The following is a 25,255-nucleotide window of genomic DNA, read 5'->3' as shown; positions in this document are numbered from 1 at the left end:
TTAAATCCCTAGCCTGCGCTCATTCACAAGTTTGCCTCTGCTAATCTCTACTGACACACCTGACAGTTGCAGCAAGAAAAGTCAGTATACAGGCCACGTGCTACAGGAAGAAGGGACTAAATACTTAAACACCGAGTCTGTCATTTAGCCTGGCCACACATACGTAGACTGACGTCCAGTCATTCTTTCCCCTTATTCTGTGAAATGGGAACATTTACTTAACGTGTGTTCCTGGCTTCCTCTCTGTACTTTGGATTTATACAATTTAGAGTTCAGACACTGAACCAAAGAAATTGTAACAAATGAACAAAAGCAAAGGCACGTAACCTATTATTAGAGAAATTATGCATAAAAATATGTATTGACCCATTTTGGATCTCCCTGTTTACATATTGTTTCACAATTTACTGGATTAATCTGAAGAGAAAGGGTCCCTTTGGGTCAATGGTTTAAGACACTGAAAATTCACTGCACACCTTCATATATGGTTAGGAGGATATTTACAAGACAGTAAAAAACTTAGGAGACGGGACACATCTGTAACAAAAACCCAACGTCCGAGTCCAACATTATAACTGAACAAAATGTTCAATAACAGCTGCGTCTGTGTAACGTCCAACTCTGCAACGAATTACCGAGACAGGAAGCTCGGTGAATCCAGATCATCACTGCCCCCCCCCCTCATCCTGCGTGACGTCTGACGCAGTGACTCACAGCGGCAGCAGCAGGTGTAATCTCAGCCTGTCTGCCGGCGTCACCTGCTCTCAAATCCCCTTAGTCACCATACACGCACACATGCAGCCATACGCACTCACGCTCAGGTCGTATTAATCACAGCCTGCATACAGTACTGCAAAGGTGAGCGCCTCCTAAAAACTGCAGGAAATACCACAAGGAAACCAATTATACGAGATCAAGTCACTGTAATTCACCGGGACTGAGGCCAAATTAGTTTTGAAATCACTTCTACTCAAAAGATCAATGGAAGCAACTGATGCAGATAAGAAAAAGAAGTCTAACAAGACCATACTTCAAAAACATTTAATTTCTTGTTGAAAACATGCAACTGTTTTACTTGAAATATATTCTGTGTTCTCCAATAATTTACACTTCTACTTGTAAAAATCAACAAAATGAGCAAAAAGCTGAAAATGTGGGCTCACTGGTTTTCAACCTAGGCTGAATTTAAAAGGGGGTTTTCTATCATTTATGATTAAACGAAGCACAACCTCACCAACAGCTTTAGTGTTCAAAAAATTAGCAATTGTGTGGCAGCTTCTCGTTTGGACACTTGGGAAGTTCAAATGGAAAATGTTTTGGCTTTCAAAAATCATGATTTTGAAATCTAATGGTCAGAGGATAGTCAGTATGATAATACGAGGGTGTCAAACCATGACAAGTTTGATTTGAGGGGGGGCTATGTGCACTGTCTGTGACCTTAGCCCTCCATTGGTTACTCTCTGATTCGGTCACATAGCATTCTCAGTACAAACCGCGAGGGAAAAATCCCTTTGGTTTTCGTACGGATTAAACAAAAAGATGTAACGTGTTAGTTAGTGAGCTGGTAGGCAGATGTAGCTTTCTTCCTCGGCTAATCTTCTCGTTCGCTGTAGCTTCATAGTCAACTGACTGATATAAGAGAGGTGTCATTCCTCTCATCCAACTCTGAGTAAGAAAGTGAATTAGCATATTTACCACTAAATCAAACTATTCCTTTAAGCACAGTGAGAAGCTGCATTAAGCTTTTTTAAACTGAAGATTTATTTTGGTGAAGTTGAAATGGGAAAACAACTATTTAATGGGGTCTGGGTTGAAAAATAGCAAAAAGACATTAAAATGTAGTTAAGTATAGTCATAAAAAAAGAAATCTGTCAGTCGTCACAGTGGGCTGGGAGTGGGGTAGTTTGGATTTCAGACAATGTTGCATCATTACACATTCAAATGGTCTAAAAACAATAAATATCCCAAATTCTTTGTATGCACTATGTAACAAACTATGAAAAAGCAAATATAAAAATTTAGATAACGATAATGAAAACCAGTGCTTTAATTTAACTAATCAGTTTTAATCAAAATAATACAATATTTTATCTGCACAAATGTTGACAGACTTGCTGAAATAAATAACACCTGAAATATAAAAAAAGATGAAAAATCCCTGCTCAATTGTGATCATTTGCCAGGAGATATGAGAAGGAGTGTAAAATAGCTGAACGAATATCGGAAAACTACTGAAAAACAGCCTGATACAGAAAATACAAGCTCCTTTTAACGAATGTTTTACCCTTTACAATAATGGAGATCCACCAATAGACATCCATTCATTCAGGGAAACAGAACAATATTGTCTGTCACAAGAAACATTTTTATACATGGGAATTAAACATGTACACAGGCACAGTCACGGGAGGCAAAATAAAAGCAAACATCCCTTTAACTTACAGTTTTCACCTGAAGGAAAGGATATCCCTTTGTTCAAGGAATCTGTTTGTCCGATGTGCAAACTTCCTGACACTGGTCCCCTCAGGGCGATGAGGTGAAGGTGATGTTTTGACCCGTGGCCGCAACACAGCGATCCAGGGCCTCTTTTAGCTCCATTAACTGGGCCCCTCCAACTCTTAGCTTCTCCCTGGGAAGACAGTTGTCATATATTTTTTTAATTTATTACACTTGTTCGATTCAAAACCGCAGACAGAAAGAAATAAAGACGGAAGCAAAGACAGGACAACGTGCTTGACAAATGGACAGCCTTAAAAGGCCCTAAAAAAAAAAAAAAAAAGGATTCTATCAATCAACCTGTTACTATAGGCCACAGGGCCTTGTCATGAACACAAACATTTCTGACAGAGTTGGAACAGTTTTGGTCGTTTCTTCATGAGAGGTTTCTGTCTCTTTTGTATTTCGCCGATTTAAAGTGGGTGGGGCTCAGGTGGAAAAAGGCGATGTCACATACTTTAGTTTCATCTGAATTGAGCAAAAATTTAAACCCAACTCCAGTGACAGTTGTCGGGTTGTTTGCACATGTTGCCCACCCAAACCCTGATTAAGCAGACTAGCTGAGTTTTCAAGTGTTACACTTTTAATAATAAGAAAACTTTTTCCTCCAAACTTGAACTGTTGTTGCTTATTTAGTCATGAATATTTAATATTGTAGACAAATACTTCATATGCTACAATACAAGTTACTAATACTACAAGTTTTCATCCTTTCGCCAGTATGGTTCAGTTAGACCCACTAATGTAAAACTATTCACTTTAAATAGCTGAGGCACAACCTGCTCATCAAGAAAATCATATCAAAATATTGATTCTTTAGCGAGGCTCCACAGCTGTTTTGGTTTGTAGAAACAAGAGACCCAAAGGCTGGTTAGAAAAGAAGACAGGCAGATGAGTAAACATAAAGTTAAATGATTAACTATCAAGTGAACTCTGTGCTGTGAAGCTGACGACATTCTGATGTTTATCCAAATGGCTTCTTCGGGTTCCTGATGAATGAGCACGTTACTGGAAATTGTCGAACCGGACAGGACACACGTCCCGCACCAACAGTGAGGTGCCCTCTGAATGTGATGTCCCTTTACCAGGTGACATCCTGCCCTCCTGGACTGGGCTGGTGGGTGTGTTTGACCAATGCCATCCCCCAGGTATGTTTAAGCATTGTGCTAAAAGGAACAATTTACCCTGACTAAAGTCTTTGTGCTAAACAAGATAAAATTTTTGTCCCCCAGTTTTCAGTCATGGTGTCTTAGGATAGTGGATTTTGGTTCTGAAAACTATATATTTTTTATCACCACTGAGGACTGACTTGTCATGTTTGCTCTTATATTTTATTAAACTTTAGCATCTTATACGACGAATTACCATTTTAAAGCAATTTCACATTTTGACGTGTCAGTTTTCCTTTATCCAAATTTCAGCCAATTTGATGTTTATCCAGTTTTAAGTACATTAAAAATGTATATAACAAAAACAAATTTAGTACGATGCATATGTGATTTGCTCCATCTCATAAAATTCCCATACTTCTTTAAAACAAATGTGTGATGGAGGATCTGGTTTCAACCACTTCGTTGTAATACAGATAATGGCAGCCCATTTGGTGTTTGCTCTTCTATGGTGATCTATGCTTTGCCACAAGAATGATCTGTTTAGCAGCCATTCTCCAGTATAGAGATATCAGTCATGCATGGGATGTAGTTTCATATCGTGTACGTGTTTCGTTATTTCTGCTGGCCTATTTGAGGTTTTAGCAAAGGTCAAAGCCTGATGATTGAGTCTCTATTCCCTGGGTTAGCTCAGTGTTTTTTTGATTTTTTTTAAAGATGTATCCATTCTCAAGAGCAGCAAAACGTTTTAAACTTAAAAATGTTACATAATCCAGGGGAGAGCTGTAGAACTTTACACTGTGCTATCTGGGTGAACCTAAATGACTCTATACAGACATCTTTATGAGTGAACTTTCTATGTGCTGACCATGTTCCGCGCAGAATGTCCATGACAGACAAAAGAGGTTCTGTGTAAGCTGCAGCTTCCAGAAGCCCTGCGTTTCAATGTCAGCTATTTACGCTCAGTGCTCTCCAGCTGAATTACATTTTTCTGGTTACAACACCGTACACATCCACGCAGTTACAAGTGCACAAGCGAAACACACAACAAGTCTTCTCTGTGAGCACAGACACATCACACAAATTGGCTGCTGAAAGTCCTGGCAGCGGCTGCTTAGCAGCGGAGACACTGAGGGAGCTTGTTGCTTGTTTTGTTTCCTCCTCTGCTTTGTTTCCATTGGAACGTTACGTAACTGCAGGGAGGAGAGATGGAGGGAAAAAAAACCACCAGAATCTGCTGGCTGTTGACGCCCCCTGTTTTCACCCTACTTCTATCCATCCTCTTCCCCTTGTCTATCCAAGTGTGCAGCTGTGTGTTTTCATAACCTGTGCAAACAGCGGGTTGTGTTACCCACTGTTTACTCCCAGGATGTGTCGGCCCGTCACAACTGATCTGGTTTTAGATTCCGACGAGCTCCATGGACAGATAGACTGTGTGAAAGGCTTCCTGTCACTGTGTTTACATTGACAACTACGGTCTCATTAGTGACACACTGTTCACATGGAGCATCGAACTCCTCTATGAAGAATGGCTGAAAGTAACCACTCAAAGTCAGAGACGCACATGAATTCTGCACAGAGTCACTGACCCAGATCGACAATGTATACATAAAGAGGGAGAGCTGTACGGCTTCCGTGTCTTACATAACAGCCTATATGTGTTTGAGAGGTAGCTAATGGATATCCCCAGGAGAGAGTAACGATCTGCACTGAACTGAACATAGAACCGCATGACGCGGTGAGATGACATAACTGATTGCTGTTCTCCACCAGCAAATCATGTTGTCATGTTTAACAGAGAGCCTCCAACTGGATTCACTTTCCTCCCTAACTAAGAGGCAACTATGGACACATTAATCATCGCCATAGTGACCAACTCTTTATTTTATTTATTTTTGGTTGGACTCTTGCACTTTGAGAGTTTCTTTTTATATTTCCCTATTTTAATAAATCTAGAAATCCTGCCTCTAAGCACGCACAAACATTAACAGCTTTTCCCTTCTTTCACTCTGCACACAAAATATTCTCTGATAGCTTTTGTGTAGAAATCTTGCAGCAAACCTTGATAATTAGGTGTAAATAAAACTAAGCTCTCTTTAAAAGTAACTTTTTCCATTTCATGTTCACTTGAAAGCACAACACTGACCTTAGAAGTCTGATTTGGCCTCGGGGAAAGGCTTGTGAAGGAGTGCCAGTCAATGATAACATGGGGCCACTGGGTTTGCTTATAAATGTTTGACTTACAAAGACATGCAAGGGCTTTTGTTACAGTCAGATTTCAGTAGAAAGTGATGAAATAGTATTACACTTCAGTAATATTAAGGAACAGCGGCTGCATGGCAATTTAAAAAAAAAAAAAAAGGAGGGACTTGGTGAGAAACAAGTGAGAGTGAATGATCTGTCTTATCAAACACAAAGCAGTTTCTCTTCAGTGTAGCATTTGAATAAAAGAAAATTAAGTAATTGAAGGCTTCAGGCTTTCTTCCCCTGAACTATGTTCTGTTCCCTACAGCCTGGTTAGTTTTATAAAATAGCAGAGCGGTGTTTCCCCCTGGTCATTCTGTTTGACTGAGTTATATAAAACTACTGTGTAAATATTAGGATATAAGATAATACCGTAAGGGGGGGACCCCAAAGGATAAGGAGGCGATGTTTAAGGTTGTTTGTCTGAGTCAATGAATTACGTAAGAAAAAATATGCAGGTTAAACACTGCTGCTAACACATGAGCTTGCATTCACATACATACAATGTGAGAGAGAGGTGCCTGGAAAAGGGAGGCGTTTCCTCTCACCCATCAGCTGTGGTAAGCAGCAGCTGACATATATTGCCGTAAAAGACATGAGGCTTCGGCCCTGATGACTTATCCACAGATGAAAAGAACCCAGGTGCAGCAAAACCATCAGGCTCCCACAGATAACTCCGCATTCATGCAATATATACAAACACAGAAACAGATGTTTGCAAACAACAACAGGAAACAGACAATTAGAGAATCACACCTGCACAGAAATCCCAATCCCAAGCAGGTAGAAAGAGATGCAAGGCTGCATATATTCAAATATTTCTTAGACCTGAATCTATTCTAGCGGAAGGCAAACTAAGCTGAGAAACACAGACGCTGAAAACAAACATCTTTTACTCAGTAAAAAAAAAAAAAAAAACAAACAGTAAAATAGAGATGGCTCTCAGAAAAGGGCTTACGTAATACACACAAGTGCATACATGTCTGTTCAGACAAAAATTGTGTTGCAAAATGTTTATCGATGTACCATAAGCTCTATCTTCTCTGAACACATTTTAGCTCTGCCTCTGTATGTATAATATATTTCCAAATGCAGTGGCAAGTTAACGGCTAACGACTGCAGGAAATGTGCAGCTAAATGAAAAAAAGTATCTAAGGACAGAGAGTAATAGACTGTGTTTAGGAATGTGGGACTTTGAAGTGTACAGCACCTGTTCTTTGGTGATTTTATGCCAGTAAATTTTTAAAATGAGGGATTGCTCATAGAAAACGGTTACGGTGGTCACTTTTGATTCGTTGTTTAGTATAAAACAAACAGCTTTGGTACTGAGAGCGGTCTGTTAATGACCGTGCAGGATCCAGGGAAAGGCCTCCCAAAGGCTTTATATAACTTATGATGTCATGCCACTCTACTGAGCACAGAAATCAAATATTTAACACCGTGGATAATGCGCTCGCCAAGTAAAGGCCTGGATCACTTCACAGTGAATGTAACAAAAAAAAAAAAATTTACAATCACAACAGAGTCAGCTTTAATACATCTTTCAGCGGTGACCTGTTGTAATAAAAGCCGGGATGACGCGACGGCTAAGTGTCCGCAAAGCTCTTCCGCGAAGCGGCACGGCAGATGTTGTTTTCAATACTAAATAAACCTTTTGTTTTATTTGGCCTCACATCATTATTGTGAGCAAGAAAGTAATTTTCTGAAATAAAGGGAAATTTGTGAAAAACAGAGGGACTACATCTACAATTTTGTTATACAATCTTGTGTTGCATAATGATAATTAAATTAAGTCTTGATAATATTTCCAGTTATCTCATGATCCTACTTTTTTAAATAAAAAATTCTGTTAATTGATGGCTTTGATAAATAATAATTACTATCAATATAACCAAAGTACTAATTCATAGTTGTTTATCTGAAGTGCTCTACAAAACAATAATTGACTAGAAGAGCTATAAAATCAATTCTACTCATAGTGAAAGTGAATATTTTATTTGCTGGGGATATGAAATCATCAGAAACAGCTTCTAAGAGTCAGGCAGCAGCATTGAGAGGGGACACATAATGGCCAGGAAGCAAATAATCTGTTGAATACATAGAACCGTGGCTTGTTTCCGTGGCAGTTGCTGGTCTCTAACCTGCACTCATAAATGCAGCTGCAATTTGATCGTCATGATGAACCAGGAATGACAGACGTAGTGATTCTGTTGTACCCCCATGTATGTATACTGTTGCCATATTGTTAGAGACTATGGATATAAAATTTAATTTAACTTTTCCCCTCAGTCGCTCCTTGAGTCCAAGTGAGTGTCTGTGCCAAATCTGAAGAAATTCCCTCAAGCAGTCCTGAGATATCGTGTTCATGAGAATTGGACGGAGAGACAGACGGACAACCCGAAAACGTAATGTCTCCGGCCACAGCTATCGCTGGCCTGGAGGCATAAAAATGTTAGAGCTGCAACTTACTATTATTGTTGTTACCGATTAATGCGTTGTTTTTGTGTTTTTCTTTTATTGCCTTAATCATTCTTTCAAATATAGCCCGGCCAATACTGGATTTTTGAGGCTGAGACTGATATCGATATTTGTGAGTTTATCAGTTTATCAGTTAACAAAAAATCAGTCCATCTTAAGTTTTTTAATAGAAGCACACAACATAAGAAATCTTAATAAAAATCCCTTGGACTTTCTTTTTTTAAATTGTGACCATGATGTATACTAAGAGGAAATTTTACAGTTGAAAAATCAACTTGTCTGTGCTCTCTGGTAAACAATCTGTGACACTGTTTTCTAAATGATCTCAGACCTAGTTTGGCATCTGTGTACTGCAGTCTCAGTCATTTATTGGTCCAGCTCTAATCCCAATTTCCAAGTGACGTCCAACCAGGAGTCCAAAAACCCAAAGATATTTGATTTTTATACAAGATCATTTACAATGATATAAAACACAGAAAAAAAACTGACATTTGAGAAAATGGAATCTGCAATATTTTATGATTTTTCTTGATCAATGATTCAATGATTATTTAAATGATTAGTGATTATTTACTGTCCATTGAGTAACCTATATTCAAATAATAGTTTCAGTACTACAAATTTAATGATTTATTATCAGTTTAATCTCAATAAACAAAATATGGTGTATTAGCAAACAACATATGCTGTCAGTCAGTATCAGTGACACAGATCTTAACTGACAAGTCTAGTAAACACTAGCTGCAGCTTAAGCAAAAGTTTAACCATGTAATATTTAAAGTGACACAAAAAGCAGCCAAAAATCCGCAGGATAAGTTGGATAACTCTGCACTAAAAGGTTTTAATATTTAGTCTTAACACAGGAAAGACCATTTCAGAGAAGGTGTTACATGAGTGAGTGAGAGAAATGACACTTCTCTCCCTAAGCTTGCTTACAAAACCTACCTCTTTCCATAAGATACTTATATTTTACCATTTTAACATATATGAGATATAGCAGTTTAAGGTAGCTATAGCTATTTAAAATAGACAACATTGACAATAGGCTGATGAAGTGACATTTAGTCTCTTTGGCTGTGATCCTGGCTCAGCTTGGTAAGTCAACACTTTCTTTACTTTACGAGAGTTTATAGGAGTCCATTTAGGAGCACTGTTTGATCTCCATTGTTCAAATAAAGTCATCTGGTTACTTATCATGCGTGTGTCGTTCACTCTACCACTTAAACGTTAGTGCAGAACCAGCATTAATTCTTGTCCATGGAACAGGTAAATCCTGACCCTCCAGGGCAATGTGCGTGATTACGCCTCAGCGGCTGAAAAGAACAACTGGTATATTTGTGATCCATGTACCTGCATGTGAGCATTTCAGTCCCATTATGTGCCAGCCTGGTGGTTACTGTGGTATGCCCATTAGATTACCAGAGTTCACAGACCTATTTAGCATACTTTCAAAGAAATATCCTAAGAATCAGTGTCAGAATTGTTCGGAAATGTTGGCATGGCCACAAACATTGAAGGAGCTCTGCTGGGGATATCTTGGAGGAGGGCTATTATTATAGAGTGACGGCTGTGATGCTGGAAAAACAACAACCTGCCCGTACATGCTGAAACAAAGAACGCAAGAATTCTTAGAGCTTGAGGATGTTTGGTTGTGATATCTGGTCAAAGAAAAGACGTTGCTAAATGCATACATCAAACTCAGTGGGTATATGTCAAGTCTAGGTGGTGCTGGATGTATTTCACTAGCGTTTGATGCACTTAGCCTCCAGAAGAAAGTGACTAAAACCTATCCTAGATTTGTCCCAAACATATATACGGTTCATATGTATATCAACCATATATATGCAGTTATCATTATTATGTGTGCATGTATCTATGGATTTGTGTCCTACCTGTAGTCCTGTTGTGAGAAACAATCAAGTAGGTCTATGGCTGTCAATCTGGAATCCACATTAACAATCTGAAACATAACGCACATTAGCTGAGCTAAAAATGAACATGTTAAGGTTAGCTGAAAATGACGACTATTGAAAGGGGAAAAAGGTCACATGACCTTGATTGAAACGACATCTAACTCTATGCAAATAACTGTCAAATGGCGCCAACCTTATTTGAGTGGATGATGCTGAGCAGTGTCTGGACGTCTTCAAAACTAGGGGCTGAGGACAAGACACTAAAGGACAAAAAAAACAAAAACAAAATTTTAGAAATGACCTCACAGAAAGTTGTGACATATTAAGCAGTTCCCCAGCAAGGATAGGGTCAATATATACCTCAATTTATCAAAAAGTTGTGTTCAGTGAATCTTTCACAAGTAACATTTAAAGAGCAAATTTATTTCAGTGAAATAGGACTTTGTTTGACCATGATTAAGCATCTATAGATCTATTTTCAGAGGTTATATTAATTCTTCTGACACAAATTAAATCTGAATACACTGAGATCTCAAACAACAGGAGTACTTAACAACAGGAGTAAATAACTCTTAAATGCTTTCACTATCTGTCCATCCATCACCATGCACCCAACCAAAAAGCACACAAGGCAAGGCAGGTTTATTTACAGTACGTAATTTGCTTTGTTGTTCAACAACAAAGCAATTCATACACAAACACAGACACACATCACTGCCAGTAACTACATAGAGTAAAAGAGGGCTAACCTCAGAGAAAAATACAGTAACATACAAAAAGAGAGAAAGTAATGACAGTAAAAGAGTGAAAGATGAGAAGGAGAAAATGGTCATTTGAGCAGAGTCCTAAATTATCCATATCTAGTGTCGACACAAAATGAGTGAGAGCGAGACGGAGAGAGATAGTCTGTATGGAATGAGTCATAGCTACGCTAAAACACATGAAAATGAGTCTGGCGGTTTCCTAGGCAACTGTACTTGAGCAGCCCGATACACACATGGGTGTGCATGGATAAGTCCAGAAGTGTAAAGACATACGCACATGATGTATACACAGTGAACCAAGATTCCTGCAGAGAGAGACAAAGGTAGCCCAGCAGCAAAAAGCTTATTCCAAAACATTCACAGCTGCAAAGGTATATAATACATTTGCCATATTTATATTGTGTGCCAACATGAGCATAATGACTATTATTTATAACTAATATTTATTCTCTGGGACCGCAAAAAAAAAAACCTATAAAGAATTTTTATTTCCCTGTAGCCAAACAAAGAGGAAATCCATCCATGACATACTGTACATCTGCTACATGAACCTACAATAAAGCATTTAAAACCCTCAACAACAACGCTCAAAAGCAGACCCACAGAATTGAGCAACCATTACACACACACACACACACACACACACACACACACACACACACACACACACACAACCAGGACAAAAGAAGGAGAAGGCTGGTTAAGGACACACACAAGCATGTAGTTATTGTCTAAGTACCTGTAAGTATTTCTATTTGGTTGTACAGATTCTGCACTCTAAGATGTTTCCTGTATGAAGTAACACGTTATAAATTCAGAGAGGAGCACAGCAAAGATTACAGAACAAAGCAAAACGGAAACATCATACAGGAAATAAAGCAAGCCCAGAAACACACCATCACAAGTATTATGATCAATTACAACAGGAAGAGGTGGAGGCAATGACGGTTGCCTACACCAATGGTTATGCAGACCTATGATGAGAGCAGGACTTTAGAGTTACACCTGGATGAAACAGTGGGATATCAGCAGACACTTTGGATGGCAGGAGTTTTACTGGTACCTGCCCTTAGAGAGACCCACAATGTCACAGCGAAGCCCGTACAGGGAACGGATAATATACTAACTGTGACTGGAGCTTATGATTGTGTGGTAGAAGGAAGGGTGGGGGTTGTGCAACAGTGGAAGAGGGACATCATAAGAGAGAAAAAACAAAAAATAAATAAATATAAAATACTGTGAATACTCAAATAGCCAAATGAACAGATATGAAAGTAAAAGTATAACCAATCTTTTCTAAATTTTTTAAATTCAGCTGAAAGAGCTGGGCCTTTTTAAAAGCAGACTTGATGAATGGTAATAGTAGGAAAAGCAAAGGTGCTACTAATAACCTTAACAAGGGCTCCATATTTTTCAAGTGTCCCGGTAAGCCATTACTCTGTGATTGGGAGCCAGCATGCACACCAGAAGGCTGAAACTGAAGCAGTTAAATGGAATTTAGCCATCATTAATTTTTATTATTTACACCTGTGCTTTTCCTACTTTGACATGTCAAAAATGTCTTCTGTTGAATGTTTTCCCACACCTGCCGTGGCAGCCATGCGAGCTGACACCGAGTGAACGTGAAGGCAGTTAAAGAAGGACATGACTGTGAACCTGTGCTGCAAGTCAAATTTGTGCTTTGGGGCAGCAAGAACAAATTGAGCAGGAATGTTGACATAATAAAAGTAGAGGTTCACAGAACACATAATCCAAAAAGAGCTCCACTGATATGTCATCTTACAGTGTTTTTATGAATTCTTCATTATATTCAACCAAAGATCAACTCAACATCTCGCCCCAGTGTGACTGATAGATTATTGAACCTCTAAGTCCTGTGTGAAATGTAGAAATGTTCAAATATTTTTAGATTTACATGAGGGTGGAGACATCCCACAGATAACTGTTAGCATTTTCCCTCTCGAAGGAACAGTGAGAAGCCAAACAGTGCTACGGTGTAGACCTGCCTGTTGTTTCATAGGAACGGTGATAAGGCAAAGCTACAAGAGCAAGCAGATTTTTTACAACCAGACCAATACTACTTGCCAACTTGGGCCTTAGAGCTATGAGGTCATACAACACAACACACAACACACAACACACAACACACACACACACACACGCGCACACGCACACACACAGGACACCAGAAGGACAAAAGAAGGAGAAGGCTGGTTAAGGACAGATCAAGGACAGTTTAAAAGGGGCTTCTTAGAGGGACAAAAGTGAGACAAAGGTCAGACACACCTAGTATTAAGGCGTGAAGATGGTTGTCAGAAGGTTTAGTGTAAATGGAAAAGTGGAGATTTCTGTCTCTATAACTGCAGATAGACAGGATAGTTTTGGAAGGTGTTGAAGGAGAAGCATTCAGAGGTGCCACTGGCATGAAATGTAACACTGACCTTTAGAGTTCAGTAGCTGCTGAGAGAAATAGTACAAAGTACCCCTTATAAGTTTAAACTCCATTGATCAAATTTTATAGACTGAATACAGTATAAAGCTGACACAGAGAGCATTGTGGCAGACAGGCAGAGGAGCAGAATGTCTGGTGGTATGTTCAGACTGACAGCAGTGATAAGAGGGGGCTGAGATACCTGCTGAAGGCTTGGAGCAGCTGTGAGACCATGGAGGACAGTTTGTGCAAACAAGCCAAGGCGTCCTGTGGTGGCGGAGGACCTCCTACTGGCTGAACACTCTGCATGGTGTTAGGGTCAAAGCCCAGCGCTTTGAACACTTCCAAGCTGAAACATGACAGAAAATAATGACCTCAGAGTTCAATGGATTGGAAAAAAAACAAAATACATATCAAAATAAACAACCTCCAAAGTGTTTTAAATTTCAAAATTATTGCATAAAACCAAACAACAACTTTTGAAAGCGTGGTGAGATAAGGTATAAAAGATAAATAAAGTGATCTAATTCTTTAAACAAATCTAAGAAAATATCGGCAGAGAATCTGTACAAAAGACATCATCCGAACCTGTTATCTTCAGTATGATCATAAGTGGAATCCCAGCATTGCATCAATCAAAAATCCCCGTTACACTCACCTTATCTGACACACATTCAACCAGACGGTCTCAAACAGGGCCCACACTTCCTGATGAGAGACCTGAGCAGATGCGGGTTGTTTGTCTTCATCATCATCATCATCATCATCATTCATGACAACATCACATGCAGTAGATTCCCCCTACACACACACACACACACACACACACACACACACACACACACACAGATAGAGCTATTATTCAAACTACTAAAAATATTAAATAGAATCCAATAGTGTAAAATAAAAGGCCGTGTCTAGTAAGAAAATACATCCTGCTGACTGCATAATTGTTGTTTTGGTACTCATTATCAGATCTTTCAACGCTAAAAGAGAATATACTTCCTCCAAGCGCTATCTGGGTATAAGACACAATATACACGACAGGAAAAGGATGCAAACGTGTTTATGTATTTCTTTGGTTCCAAACCACCACAATATACAACACAATTCAGACAGTGCAGTCCTACAAAGGGAATTAACTTTTTGAACAGATCAGAAGTAGAATAAATTTGAGCTCTGATTGCATGAAGTACATGTAAACTTCAAATTTGTTCAACACTGACCTGAGGTTGTAGCTTACTGAAAATGTTGTCCATTACCGAAATGGCACTGGGTACACGGCTTGAACTTTTCCCAAATGCTTTCACAAGCTCCTTAGCTTCTTGAAGAGCTGCTAAGGTAGTACCACAGTCTATTGTTTTACCTGAAAGAATATATGCAATAGATATATATTTGCCATCACAGGACTTCACCAGAGAGGGGACATGCATAAATATGCACATCAAGGTGTATATACACTCAGTTGCCAGTTTATAAGGTACACCCAACTAAAATGAATGCCCTCATTGATATAAACAGGGTATAATGCAATATACTTTGAAAGCACCAGAAACTGCAACCTCCAAAATTAGTTTTAATTAACGACAATACTCTAAACAAAAACTGAATATTATAACCTTTTTGAAGGTGAGATTTACTGCAGGAATTTTGTATCAAACTGCATTAGTTTTATGTATCTAATAAACTGGCGACTGCGTGTACACGCACACACATAAACAGCAGACATGAAAGTGAGGCAAAGGGAAGAGGTGCAACATGTACCGCAAACCCTTTTTTCATTACAGGATGTTTTGTCTTTGTAACCTTCTGGGACGAACTCTTGTGAATATTAAGATGGAAGACAAAGTTAGGCAGTGGGACATTGGTCAAAAACAAGCCAGCTACACACACTCATGTTTTTGCTATATACTTGTATGTACTCATGCCTATCCTTACATCTTACCCTTACCTTGACCTTACCAATTCTAACTCATACCCTAGAAATGGGCTTTGTTACTTTAAAGAGGCCTGTGAAGAGTCTGTCCTCACAAGTATAGCTACAAGCAACTACACACACACTCACAGCCTGCTCAGAGGAGACCAGAAAATCGCATGCAGTACTTTTCCACTCCTAGATTTGCTCTTAGCCTCAAATACAGTTGATCCCTCCTTCCTTTCCTCCTCCTCCTCTTCCTCCTCACCCTACTCTCAGAGTCCTGGCACAGAGCCAGACTGCGTGGTACCAAGAAATCCAGAATCCTGCTCGTGAACCAAGGTAACACAAGACAAGGGCAAAACTGCATTGTTTTAAATATTAACATTCTTGGATGGATTAACAAGCATTGGGCCACTGGTGCAGCAGTCACACCCACACAGGTGGACCTAGGAGACTGGATCTGAGACTGAAACACACTCACTCAGCACTGTAAGCATAATGTAATTAGATCCAGCAATAAGATCTAGAGCAAGTAGTGCTGCAGTGGGCGACTCAGCATCTTTCTGAAACACATTTGAGTGTCCTGCTTTAGCAGATGACCTGATTCTGTATGTAGTTCTGTAGGGTTGTAGTGCAGTGTAGGGCAGACAACGTCATGCCTCAGTAGAGTACGGCTTTTTCTGGGGGATGAGTCAGTATCTCACAACCACAGTCCAATAGGGAATAAATACATTTCCTCAAGCTGTGATTTTGGATATCTGAGGTTTTCATGTAACAACTCTTACATTTAATAACTCTTAACCTATTAACACTAGTACTTTTGTACAAATAATTTTTATCACAAACCCTCAGCTTATAGCCTGGAAAGTATTACAGTGGAACAAAGAATATCTTTGCGTTTAGACATCTAGTGGAGCTCAGCTTGGATGTTTACACTTGTGAATTTTTATGCTCTTATAGGTCTTTTCAAACTCTGTTGTTCAGATTTCAAATAAAAATTCAAATCAGCTCCAAGAAAACGGGCATCAAAACGTTTTCATCCACAGTATGTGATGTTATCGAGCTTTCCCAAATCAAAGGGTTGGAGAATATGCCAAACAACTTTGCTGAGTTACATACTACTTTTTACATTAGTTTCTATGTTACGTTGGTTACATTTCTCAAGTTAAGTTACAACTTTACACAGAGTGCTTAGGTGTTTGAACTATGGCCACCACAGACAAGACCGTTTACAGTAACCTACATTTAGAGACATCTATCTGAGCAGATGATCCTCTATTATCTATTTTCTGTATTATCTGTTTCTTTCTAGCTCTTATAAAACATTTAGACATTGTTTTTATATGAAGTCGGCTAGGGGATCACTCATGGTTGCAACATCATTTCTTACACAAACCTAATAAGCTTTTGTACATAGAAAATATGTGCCTATTAGTGTATGTAAACCACTGAAATACATAACAAAACTCCCCCCTCTTACATATACATACCTGAGTTGAAGTATTCAATGAGATTTAAAACAATTTGCTGCTTCCTCCGTGGGACAATGTGCCCAAAGACCGCAATCCAGTGCTTTTTCAAACACTGCAGGACATCTTGAAGAGTCCAGGGGGGTTTTAGATAAATTATCTGTTAACATAAAAAATAAAAAAAACACAGTGAAACAATGGCCTGAAATTATTATTTAAATCATTATTTATATTACAGTTCAATATACATATTATGCAATAACATCTACATATCATTAGTGATTGTCCAATGTAAATCTCAGTAGGCTGTATATACTGTGTAATTATATACACCTACTGAATGTATATAAAGTAACCAATGACATTACATATACAATATTGATTCTAGCACTTTTGCACTCTTGTAATATTTGTATTTGTGTTTATATTTTACAGAAACAGTTTGATGTTGATTTTATATATAAATATATATGTTTCTTTTTTCTCATCTATATTTTTTTTTTGTCCTGGTTTAGCTGCATCCCTTTTTGCATTTACCTCACCATTCTTCTTGAAACTCTGTGTAAGTACATGGAAAGCCACTAGAAACCGGAGTCAAATCTCTTGCATGTGTAAACACACTTGCCAAAGGATTCTTAATTACTGACATTAATTAAAATGCAGTCTCAAAAAGAATGTGAAACTCCAAAACGTAAATTTTACCTCTAACCAGAGGTCTTCATAAGCTGCCTTCATCTCCACCTCTAACACATCCGATAGCACCTGCCGCAGGTTATCTTCCATTTCAGAAAAACATCTGCTCAGGTCCCACTTTGTCTTCTCTTCTCCTTCGCCGAGCTGCTGGCTATCTGTGATCATTTACATACATGCACACCATATACTTTATTTACGTATAGAAACAAATTATACACAATGCAGGACAACAGCTATCCTTTACATGAGGGTTGTTGTTTTTGTATGTTTTGTTCATGGATACTGACTCGCTTAATGTAGCTAAAGCTGTCACCTCAATGTAACACTTAATACAGATGGATTTAAAGTGCAGGAAAAGAAAACAGGAAAATAGGAAGGGGTAGATGGACAGGGCAAACGGATGGTATGTGCTATTAACTACTGCACTATAATGGAGAATGCCGAGTAATTTCCTGTTTTGTATGAAGAAGACATTAATCCCTGGCTCACATTTCTTTACGAGTCCTACAGAAAGGCTTGTTCTCTTTTGACTATTTGGCTGGGTCGGTGTGCAACTTCTGCTCAGCATTGGTGATGAGATCTGAGGGTTTGTGTGAGGCAACATGTTTTGCGGAGGGGGAAGGCCATGTCTGGATCTCCCAAACTCTGCCTCCAAATCATTCTTGCTGAAGGCCTTCACCCCACTCAGGAGGGCTTTACTGCATAGGTTCTTATCATTACTAGAGAGGAAAGAGGGAGAGGATGTTTTTTAATCAGTTGGCGGTGATAACACACAACACTAAGACAACTCATATAACATCTTTTTGTGCCGTGCAACACTAATCCACTGTCTGTCCACTAATACCTCCTTTAATTCAGCAAAATGATCAATAACAGTGTCTGGGAATAGGGGCACCCAGAGAAATAGGTCGAAAGGAAAAAGAATGTGAAATAATACAACAGCCACTCCTATTGAGCTGAAAAAAATTCCTGAACTAAACTCAGAATTCCTTGTTCAGCACATCTATTCTCTCCCAATTACTCTGTCTCATCGCAACTGGAACTATCTGGTTGGACCCACTCACAGTCACATGCGTATGCATTATTTGCAGAGGACACACTCTGCAGCAGCAGCAGTATACCTAAGGGGGAGGGGGTACTCACGTGCAGAGGATCAGAGCACACCCTTGGTACAGATTCTGGTATTGCAGGCAGCACTGCAGCACTCTGTCATCATTATTCTCAGCATTCAGACCATCTGGGCCAAGGAGGTACAGTAAGAAAGAGGAAGTAACAGGAAGACAAGTGTAACAGAGGAAGAACATGATAGACCATATATGGCCAAAGAGATATGTTTATTCGCGACACTCAAAGCACATGATAAGCACACTGTACAACAGAGCACAGCGTGTCTTTTTACTTTTACAGTCAAGGATGAAGATTCAAAGAGGAAGAACAGAAGATAGAGATTACAGGTCTAATTCAAGAGATACACTAAATGCCTGTATGCTCCTAAATACTTAGAAAGAGGAAACAATAGCTCTATTAAATCTCCTTTATCACACTCCTTATTGAAGAGATCATACAACCAATGTTGAAAAATTAATGCTTGACAAATAATACACACAGCTAAAAAGTGGGTTACCTTATGCTTGGGTGCAACCTGCCCTTGAGATGCACACAATGCATGCTATGACAATGAATTCTGGAGGACCAGCTTAGTGCTAGTGCCACCTAGTGTCTATGCAGTGAACAGTTAAGCGCTTACTAATTAAAGGAAGGACCTCATGGCCGATACTTCCCACACCTCGAACACTACACTTTAATTTAGAGAGAAGTCATGGTCAGAAATAGACTACCAAAATACCAACTTTAATTGCAAATAAATAAACCATGCAAACACATCTTAATATAATTTTAAAAGTAAATACCAGGCTCTAACAGAACTCACAAATAATTTTACAGCCAAAACTTCCACTGAAGTGTGGATATGAAAGGTAGATTATTCTATTATTGTGTTTTCACCCATAAATAAGCATAAAGTAAAAACCTTCCCATTAACAGCTTATTGTTTTGTCTGCACTTATTGTAATGTTTATATGTGCTCTTTTGTAACCAAGAGTGATATTTATGTTAGCCTGAACAGCCATCATGTTTTTGTCTAAGACACTACCCCACAGTGCCCAGTAGAAATCTAATATGAGCTCATGGACAGTGTTAACCCCTAACTTTTAGGTTCCATCTTTGGCTGTAATAAATTTGTACTACTTCTAGCGCACTGAAAATTCTGATATTTTCTTAAATCAGAACTCACTGCTGCTCTCGGCGGCCTGCTGCATTGACTGCCCCCAGAGGTGCGGTTCCCGGCTCTTCAAAGAGTTGTAAATGTACGTGATGGCGGGAGTGGCCAGGTGTGCCACGGAACCTGACAGGCCTTTCCCCCTTTTTAGGGAATCCAGCTCCTGAAGAACCACCCAGGGGATCAGGACAACAGGGAAGCCCAGGGCTAAGAAAACATGAAATGGGGAGAGAGCAAGTAGTGATGATTCCATATTTCATAAAACACTAAAAGGACAGTTTATTCCAGTTAAGAATATATATTCAAGAATGTAGAAATGGGATTTTATGCTTCCTTGGGACAATGTTTTTTTAAATTGTAATGTCCTTTTCAACATTATTGATTCTACTATTATTATTGATATCTATTATTAAAATACTTTCTTTATGAGCGGAGGCTTGTTAAAATGGTCTCCAGTCTGAAAACTTAGAATACCATCCTGTTCCTCAAGTCTGCTATGGTCATTGTATCAGGACTTAGTTGTTTGTTCCTGTTCTCCTCACAGCCCTAAAATGTTACACCATAAATAAAAATGGCAGGGATAAAAAGGGCGTGGAATAGGGGCAAATACAATAAATTCTTTGTTGAAATTGAACAGAGGGCTGAGGGCAGGTAAAATGTACTGCATTTTGACCCCTGAAATGTATTGCATAACATATTCTGTGATTAAAAGGGTGAAGATATCTCTTGATGATGTGTAATAATAGTTTGGCCACTGCCGAGGAAAAACATTAAGCATTTAGCTTACATCTCATCAAACATGGGAGTGGAAACTAACTGGATACCTTTTATAACGGCAAGAAGTTTCATTATACACCATATTAAATAGTCATAAATCATTCAAGAAACATTAATTATTAAAATAACTTTAAACACCTTGAAGGCCATGAGACCCGATCTTTTTCACGTAATCCAGGTGACTGAGGAGAATGTTGGTGTCCAGAACGAGGATTAGGTTTTGCTGAGGGGGTTGTTTGCCTGTAATAAGACACAAAAGTTCATGTTTATTCTTTTATCAGTTGTTGAATACCAAAAGCCAACAACTGAATAAAATAAATTGTCAACAGCACAATTTTGGCAGAAGTGTTGTGCCTGTTAGGTTATAGGTCAGACTTTTAAAAAAATTAATTATTATAAATTTAATTTTGTGATGACGTTCATTATACACACACACACACACACACACACACACACACACACGCACACACACACACACACACACACACACACACACACACACACACACACACACACACACACACACACACAAACTGCAATGGGAGATACAAACTTACAGTATGCATCTGTAGCTCCCTCTTCTGGGGGGTCTATGTCCATACAGGTCAGTTCACCATAGCTCTGCATTACATTCACCTCCAATTTCTTCTCAGTGCGGGCAAGGTGAAGCTCTTCAACTACTTGCATCTACAGAACAACACATTTATGACAGACAAAATAAAAAAAAACATCTTCTCTGCCATTTTGAACCATTACAAAAACAACATCCTGAAGCAATTTTAATGTACTGGCTAATAAGGTGCTTTTTTTTTGGTTTATAAAAACTATAATTTCTGTCATGAAAAAGGTGTAAAGAAAAGCATCAAATGTAAAAATAAACACTGAAGTTTTCAGATTAAATGAGTGATGTTTTTCATTACCTGGTCACACCGCAGCTCAGTGGCAGCATCGCACACAGCTGGGAGTTGGTCAGACAAGGATGACCTCTTATCTTGTCCTTCAGATGAAAAACTGAGAGTTTCATCCAAATAGTTGTGATGATGTTGGACCATCTCCGACTTGAAGTTTCTTACTGAGTCCCCAGAGTCTGAAAGCTCAGTCTCATGTTTGCAGTTTCTGTTTGCAGAAACAGCATCGTTGTCATTACCAGTGCTATCTACTGGCCTTGGTTGAACCTTTTTTGGTATCTTAAATTTGGGAGGTAGAGATGGTGTGACAGAACCTATTTTTTGTTGAGAAGATGATGAACTAGCTGTCTTATGTGTCACTGATGTGACACTCCTCGGGAATGAAGTGACATTCTTCAACACCTTTGAGTCACTCTCTGAGGTAGTGTGCTTGGCTGAAGTGAAGGACAGAGTTCTGGTAGAGGCAGAGGGAGATTTTGCTTCTGTATACAGTCTCCTTTTGGCCTTAAAGTCCTTTTCTTGATCCCTTTGGCACATCTGTTTGACCACCTCCCTTCTCTTCTGCCTTGAAGAATCTTTGGAAGCGGAGGAAGTCTTGCTTGGTTTCCTGATCTTTTTAGTGCTGCTGTCATTTCCAGTCCTTCGTGGTTCCTCAGCTCTGCACTTCTTCTTCTTCTTTACATTCTGCCTCTGTTCTTTCTGCTCAGCAAAAACCAAACTGGGACTCATTAGCTTGGTTAATTTTGATTGGCTCCGCTGGGAAGACTTTTCATCTATGCTACCTTTAGAGATCCTCTCTGTTTTCTGAGGAACTGTACCTGGAGTGTCGGTGTTCAAAGCTTTTGAGGGTCCCTTTTCCATAGTCTTACTCCCACTGACAGTATTATGTTTCCCTGAAATAAAATGCTTTTCTTTACGAGAGCAATTTCCCCCATGGAACAGCAAAGAGACACTTTTTGTTTTTGTACATTCTTCTGCCTTATTAACAGGTTTCTGGTCTGCTGCTTGTGTTTTTGCTAGTCTGTAGACAGGCTTTTTGATCTGGCGGGTGCTTTGGGAATCTTCTTTAATAGAAGAAGAAACAGAATTTTCCTGTTTCGCTGCACAACTACATGTAAAAGAAGACAGGCGATATCACAGTCAGTGACATACAACAAATAAATGGAAATAAATAATGCTCAACTACTAAGTATCTTGTTTATTGTTACGGTCATTAATTTGTTGTTGAAGGTCATGTTTACTGGGTCTAACCTCTCTCGCCTCCTCTTGACACTTTTGAAACTTTTGGTGACATCTTGTTCTTTGGATGCCTAAAAATTAGAAAAATAAACATAAAATCACATGTAAACAGCTTTTTGTGAGTATAGAAGACACTCTTGATTACAGCAACAATGTTTATATGATTTCTGCGAAATGTTATTTACGTGGTTTGATTTGTCAGGTATTTAATTTGATCCACTGGCCGAAAACAGAGATTCCTGTCTGGTTTTTCATTTCCCAATTTATATCACAATATACTAAATGTCCCATGAAACCGACTCAGGATGGAAATGTGTATGTGTACACCAATGTAATGTGTGTGTTACAGAGGGGGCTGAAGTGGAGTGACAGAGAGTGGGGGATGTTATGGTCAGGATGACAGAAAAAGAAAGAGAGCATGAAAAACATAAGAGATAAGAGGAATATGTGAAGCCAGCAGGGGGAAAGAAGCTTTAAATCTCCTCTGTAAAGACATGGAGATGTTTAACTGGCCTCCACACTGTTCCACAGTTTATCATCATCAACCTCATTTTCATAGCTGGCAGCAATGTTGAGAGACTGAGAGAAAGAGTAAATCTGCGAATTTAAATTGCATGTGTACTAGATCCCCTTCCCACTTTTCTGTATCCATTTTTTCTTCTCCAAAAGAGAGGCTGACTAGTATTTGGTTGAATAAACCATCTTTCTGCTAGACGTACCTTGTGCGCAAGTCTACCTAGGAGAATTGGTGTTGTGTTAAAGGCTAACTTTAGTCACGCCAAATACTGATATGATTTTAGCTTTTTCTGTTTATGCACGTCATATGAAGTTAACTGATAAAATAAAAGCTATTTATGCCATTAATTCTGAAAGCATTATCACATTAGTTTTAGTGCACATAACATGTGCACAGTACTGTATATTGATATCATGACAAAAGTTTACATTACATGGACCACCCCTATCAACAATAGTAGACATCTCCTTACCTTCTCATCTTCTTCACTGGAGGATGAAGACAACTTCTTGCGCCTTCTCTTTTTTGACTTTTTGGACATTTTCCTATGAAGGTCATTTCGAAGAGCAGACATGGTTTTCAGTGACCATGCAAAGTCCTTACAGAACAATCCACATTGAGCTTCAGTAAGACACCACCTTCTTTGGCTCTTGACATAAGTATCTAACAGTAAAGTGTGCTAGGCAAGTCTAACTAATACAGAATTACACTTCTCTTAATAAGGAAACTAACTAAACACATATGGATATATGAAGATAAAAATATCACTTCATATTAAATGATATAAATATATAAATGATTAAATGCCCTCGCTATAAGGCTGACTACATTTTTATGTGTGTTTGTGCCTTTAATGTTGTAGATAGCTTGATATAATAATTCAAGTTTAAACCAGTGGTTAGCTTACACTAGGAACAAACTGGGGCTAACACAGGGTAAACTGTCCTATGGCACAAACATAACTATATCTGAAATTTTTCCCTAGCAAAATTCATATTAAACTCGTTTCTGAAGTAATACTATAGAACATAAAGAGTTAAGCTGATTGTTAAATGAAACACACAACACACAACCAACGGCTACAATTAAATGTTAACCGTTAGCTCATTTAAGCTACCTGACGAAAAGTAATAGCAAAACCGCAACGGTACAAGCTAAATGTCTTCTTTAATGTCTGACACCTTCTTGTACATTAATTCGGTGAAATAAAGCAGGGATAATAGGATTATATGCGCAATTCCCAGCAAAAACTCACTCTAATGCCAACTGTTTACCAAAACATCCGCTGCTCTTCCGCCTTTTCTTCTTCTTCTACGCCTAGCTTTTCTTCTAGCTGCTACGTTACCGCCGCACGCTGGGCTACAAGCGGAGATGTGCGCGCTTGGATATTGTTCTCGTGACAAGTAAACACCCTAGAAAATCCCCTTTGCTCTGTCGGAGAAGATACACACAGCATGCACAAATCTAAAAGTCTTCTCAGGGGACAGGCAAAAGGCACTCCTTCCTAATGGGGGTGAGGGCAACACGAGGTCAGTAGGTGGGAGTGAGTATCGACATTCGTGGGTTATCTCGACCTCTTTGCACAAACATAGACTAAGAATCAGTTCCCTACCTCTGCATCTGCTAATTTTTTCAAGCAACCGAGTCCTCACCAAGGTTGCGACGTATCTTAAAGCCATACGATTGTCGAGTCAGTGGTTTTTCGTTCACAGCAAATTCTACCTGCCGCGAGCCTGAACTCAGGGCAAAGAAAACCCTGACGGGTTTCTCATAAGGGACTATTTCCAAAGGGTTCATGAACTGTTATAAACTGTTATCTGTTACTAAAAGAGAACAGTTGTAAGAAATTAATAAGAACAACTTTTGGGGTTCCAGGTGGTGGAAAATCCCCCTCCAAAATGACACTTTTCTGGTCTTTTTTGCTCTTTAATTCATTATGGAGCCCTCTGCAGATGGCTGTAGGACATCTGGACCAAATGTAGTTATAAACAGCATATTACATTTTACAACTACGGTTTAAG

General features: G+C 38.9%; 1 protein-coding gene across 7 annotated transcripts; it reads right to left on the bottom strand.

The window, feature by feature from the left end:
• Positions 1-1,035: 1,035 nt before the first annotated feature.
• swt1 (SWT1 RNA endoribonuclease homolog) lies at positions 1,036-24,905 on the bottom strand. Of its 7 annotated transcripts, none has more exons than XM_040128960.1 (17): positions 24,887-24,905; positions 23,707-23,779; positions 22,730-22,788; positions 21,491-22,586; positions 21,128-21,257; positions 20,709-20,810; positions 19,809-20,000; positions 18,659-18,752; positions 18,005-18,234; positions 17,525-17,670; positions 16,844-16,982; positions 14,662-14,801; positions 14,094-14,236; positions 13,638-13,784; positions 10,434-10,500; positions 10,220-10,287; positions 1,036-2,629 (listed from the first exon to the last, which is right to left on the bottom strand). In XM_040128960.1, exons 2-17 carry the CDS (start codon positions 23,773-23,775, stop codon positions 2,524-2,526), a joined length of 2,928 nt encoding a protein of 975 aa, XP_039984894.1. In that variant the 5' UTR covers positions 23,776-23,779; positions 24,887-24,905; the 3' UTR covers positions 1,036-2,523. The 7 variants fall into 7 exon arrangements, with proteins under 7 accessions (XP_039984894.1, XP_039984888.1, XP_039984891.1 ...); XM_040128954.1 differs by lacking the exon at positions 24,887-24,905 and adding an exon at positions 24,490-24,699 and having other exon boundaries at positions 23,707-23,832; XM_040128957.1 differs by lacking the exon at positions 24,887-24,905 and adding an exon at positions 24,490-24,699.
• Positions 24,906-25,255: the final 350 nt, after the last annotated feature.

This window comes from Xiphias gladius, chromosome 6 (assembly GCF_016859285.1).
Source record: "Xiphias gladius isolate SHS-SW01 ecotype Sanya breed wild chromosome 6, ASM1685928v1, whole genome shotgun sequence".
Lineage (NCBI taxonomy): Eukaryota > Metazoa > Chordata > Actinopteri > Istiophoriformes > Xiphiidae > Xiphias > Xiphias gladius.
This window is presented reverse-complemented; position numbering and strand designations above follow the sequence as displayed.

Coding starts and splice junctions, on each gene's coding strand:
- swt1 (XM_040128954.1), bottom strand. CDS start 23,808: ATGTCTGCTCTTCGAAATGACCTTCATAGGAAAATGTCCAAAAAGTCA. Junction 20,811..21,127: donor GGGAGCTACAGATGCATACT/GTAAGTTTGTAT, acceptor GTCTTATTACAG/GCAAACAACCCCCTCAGCAA. Junction 2,630..10,219: donor TTCTCACAACAGGACTACAG/GTAGGACACAAA, acceptor CTGTCTTCCCAG/GGAGAAGCTAAGAGTTGGAG.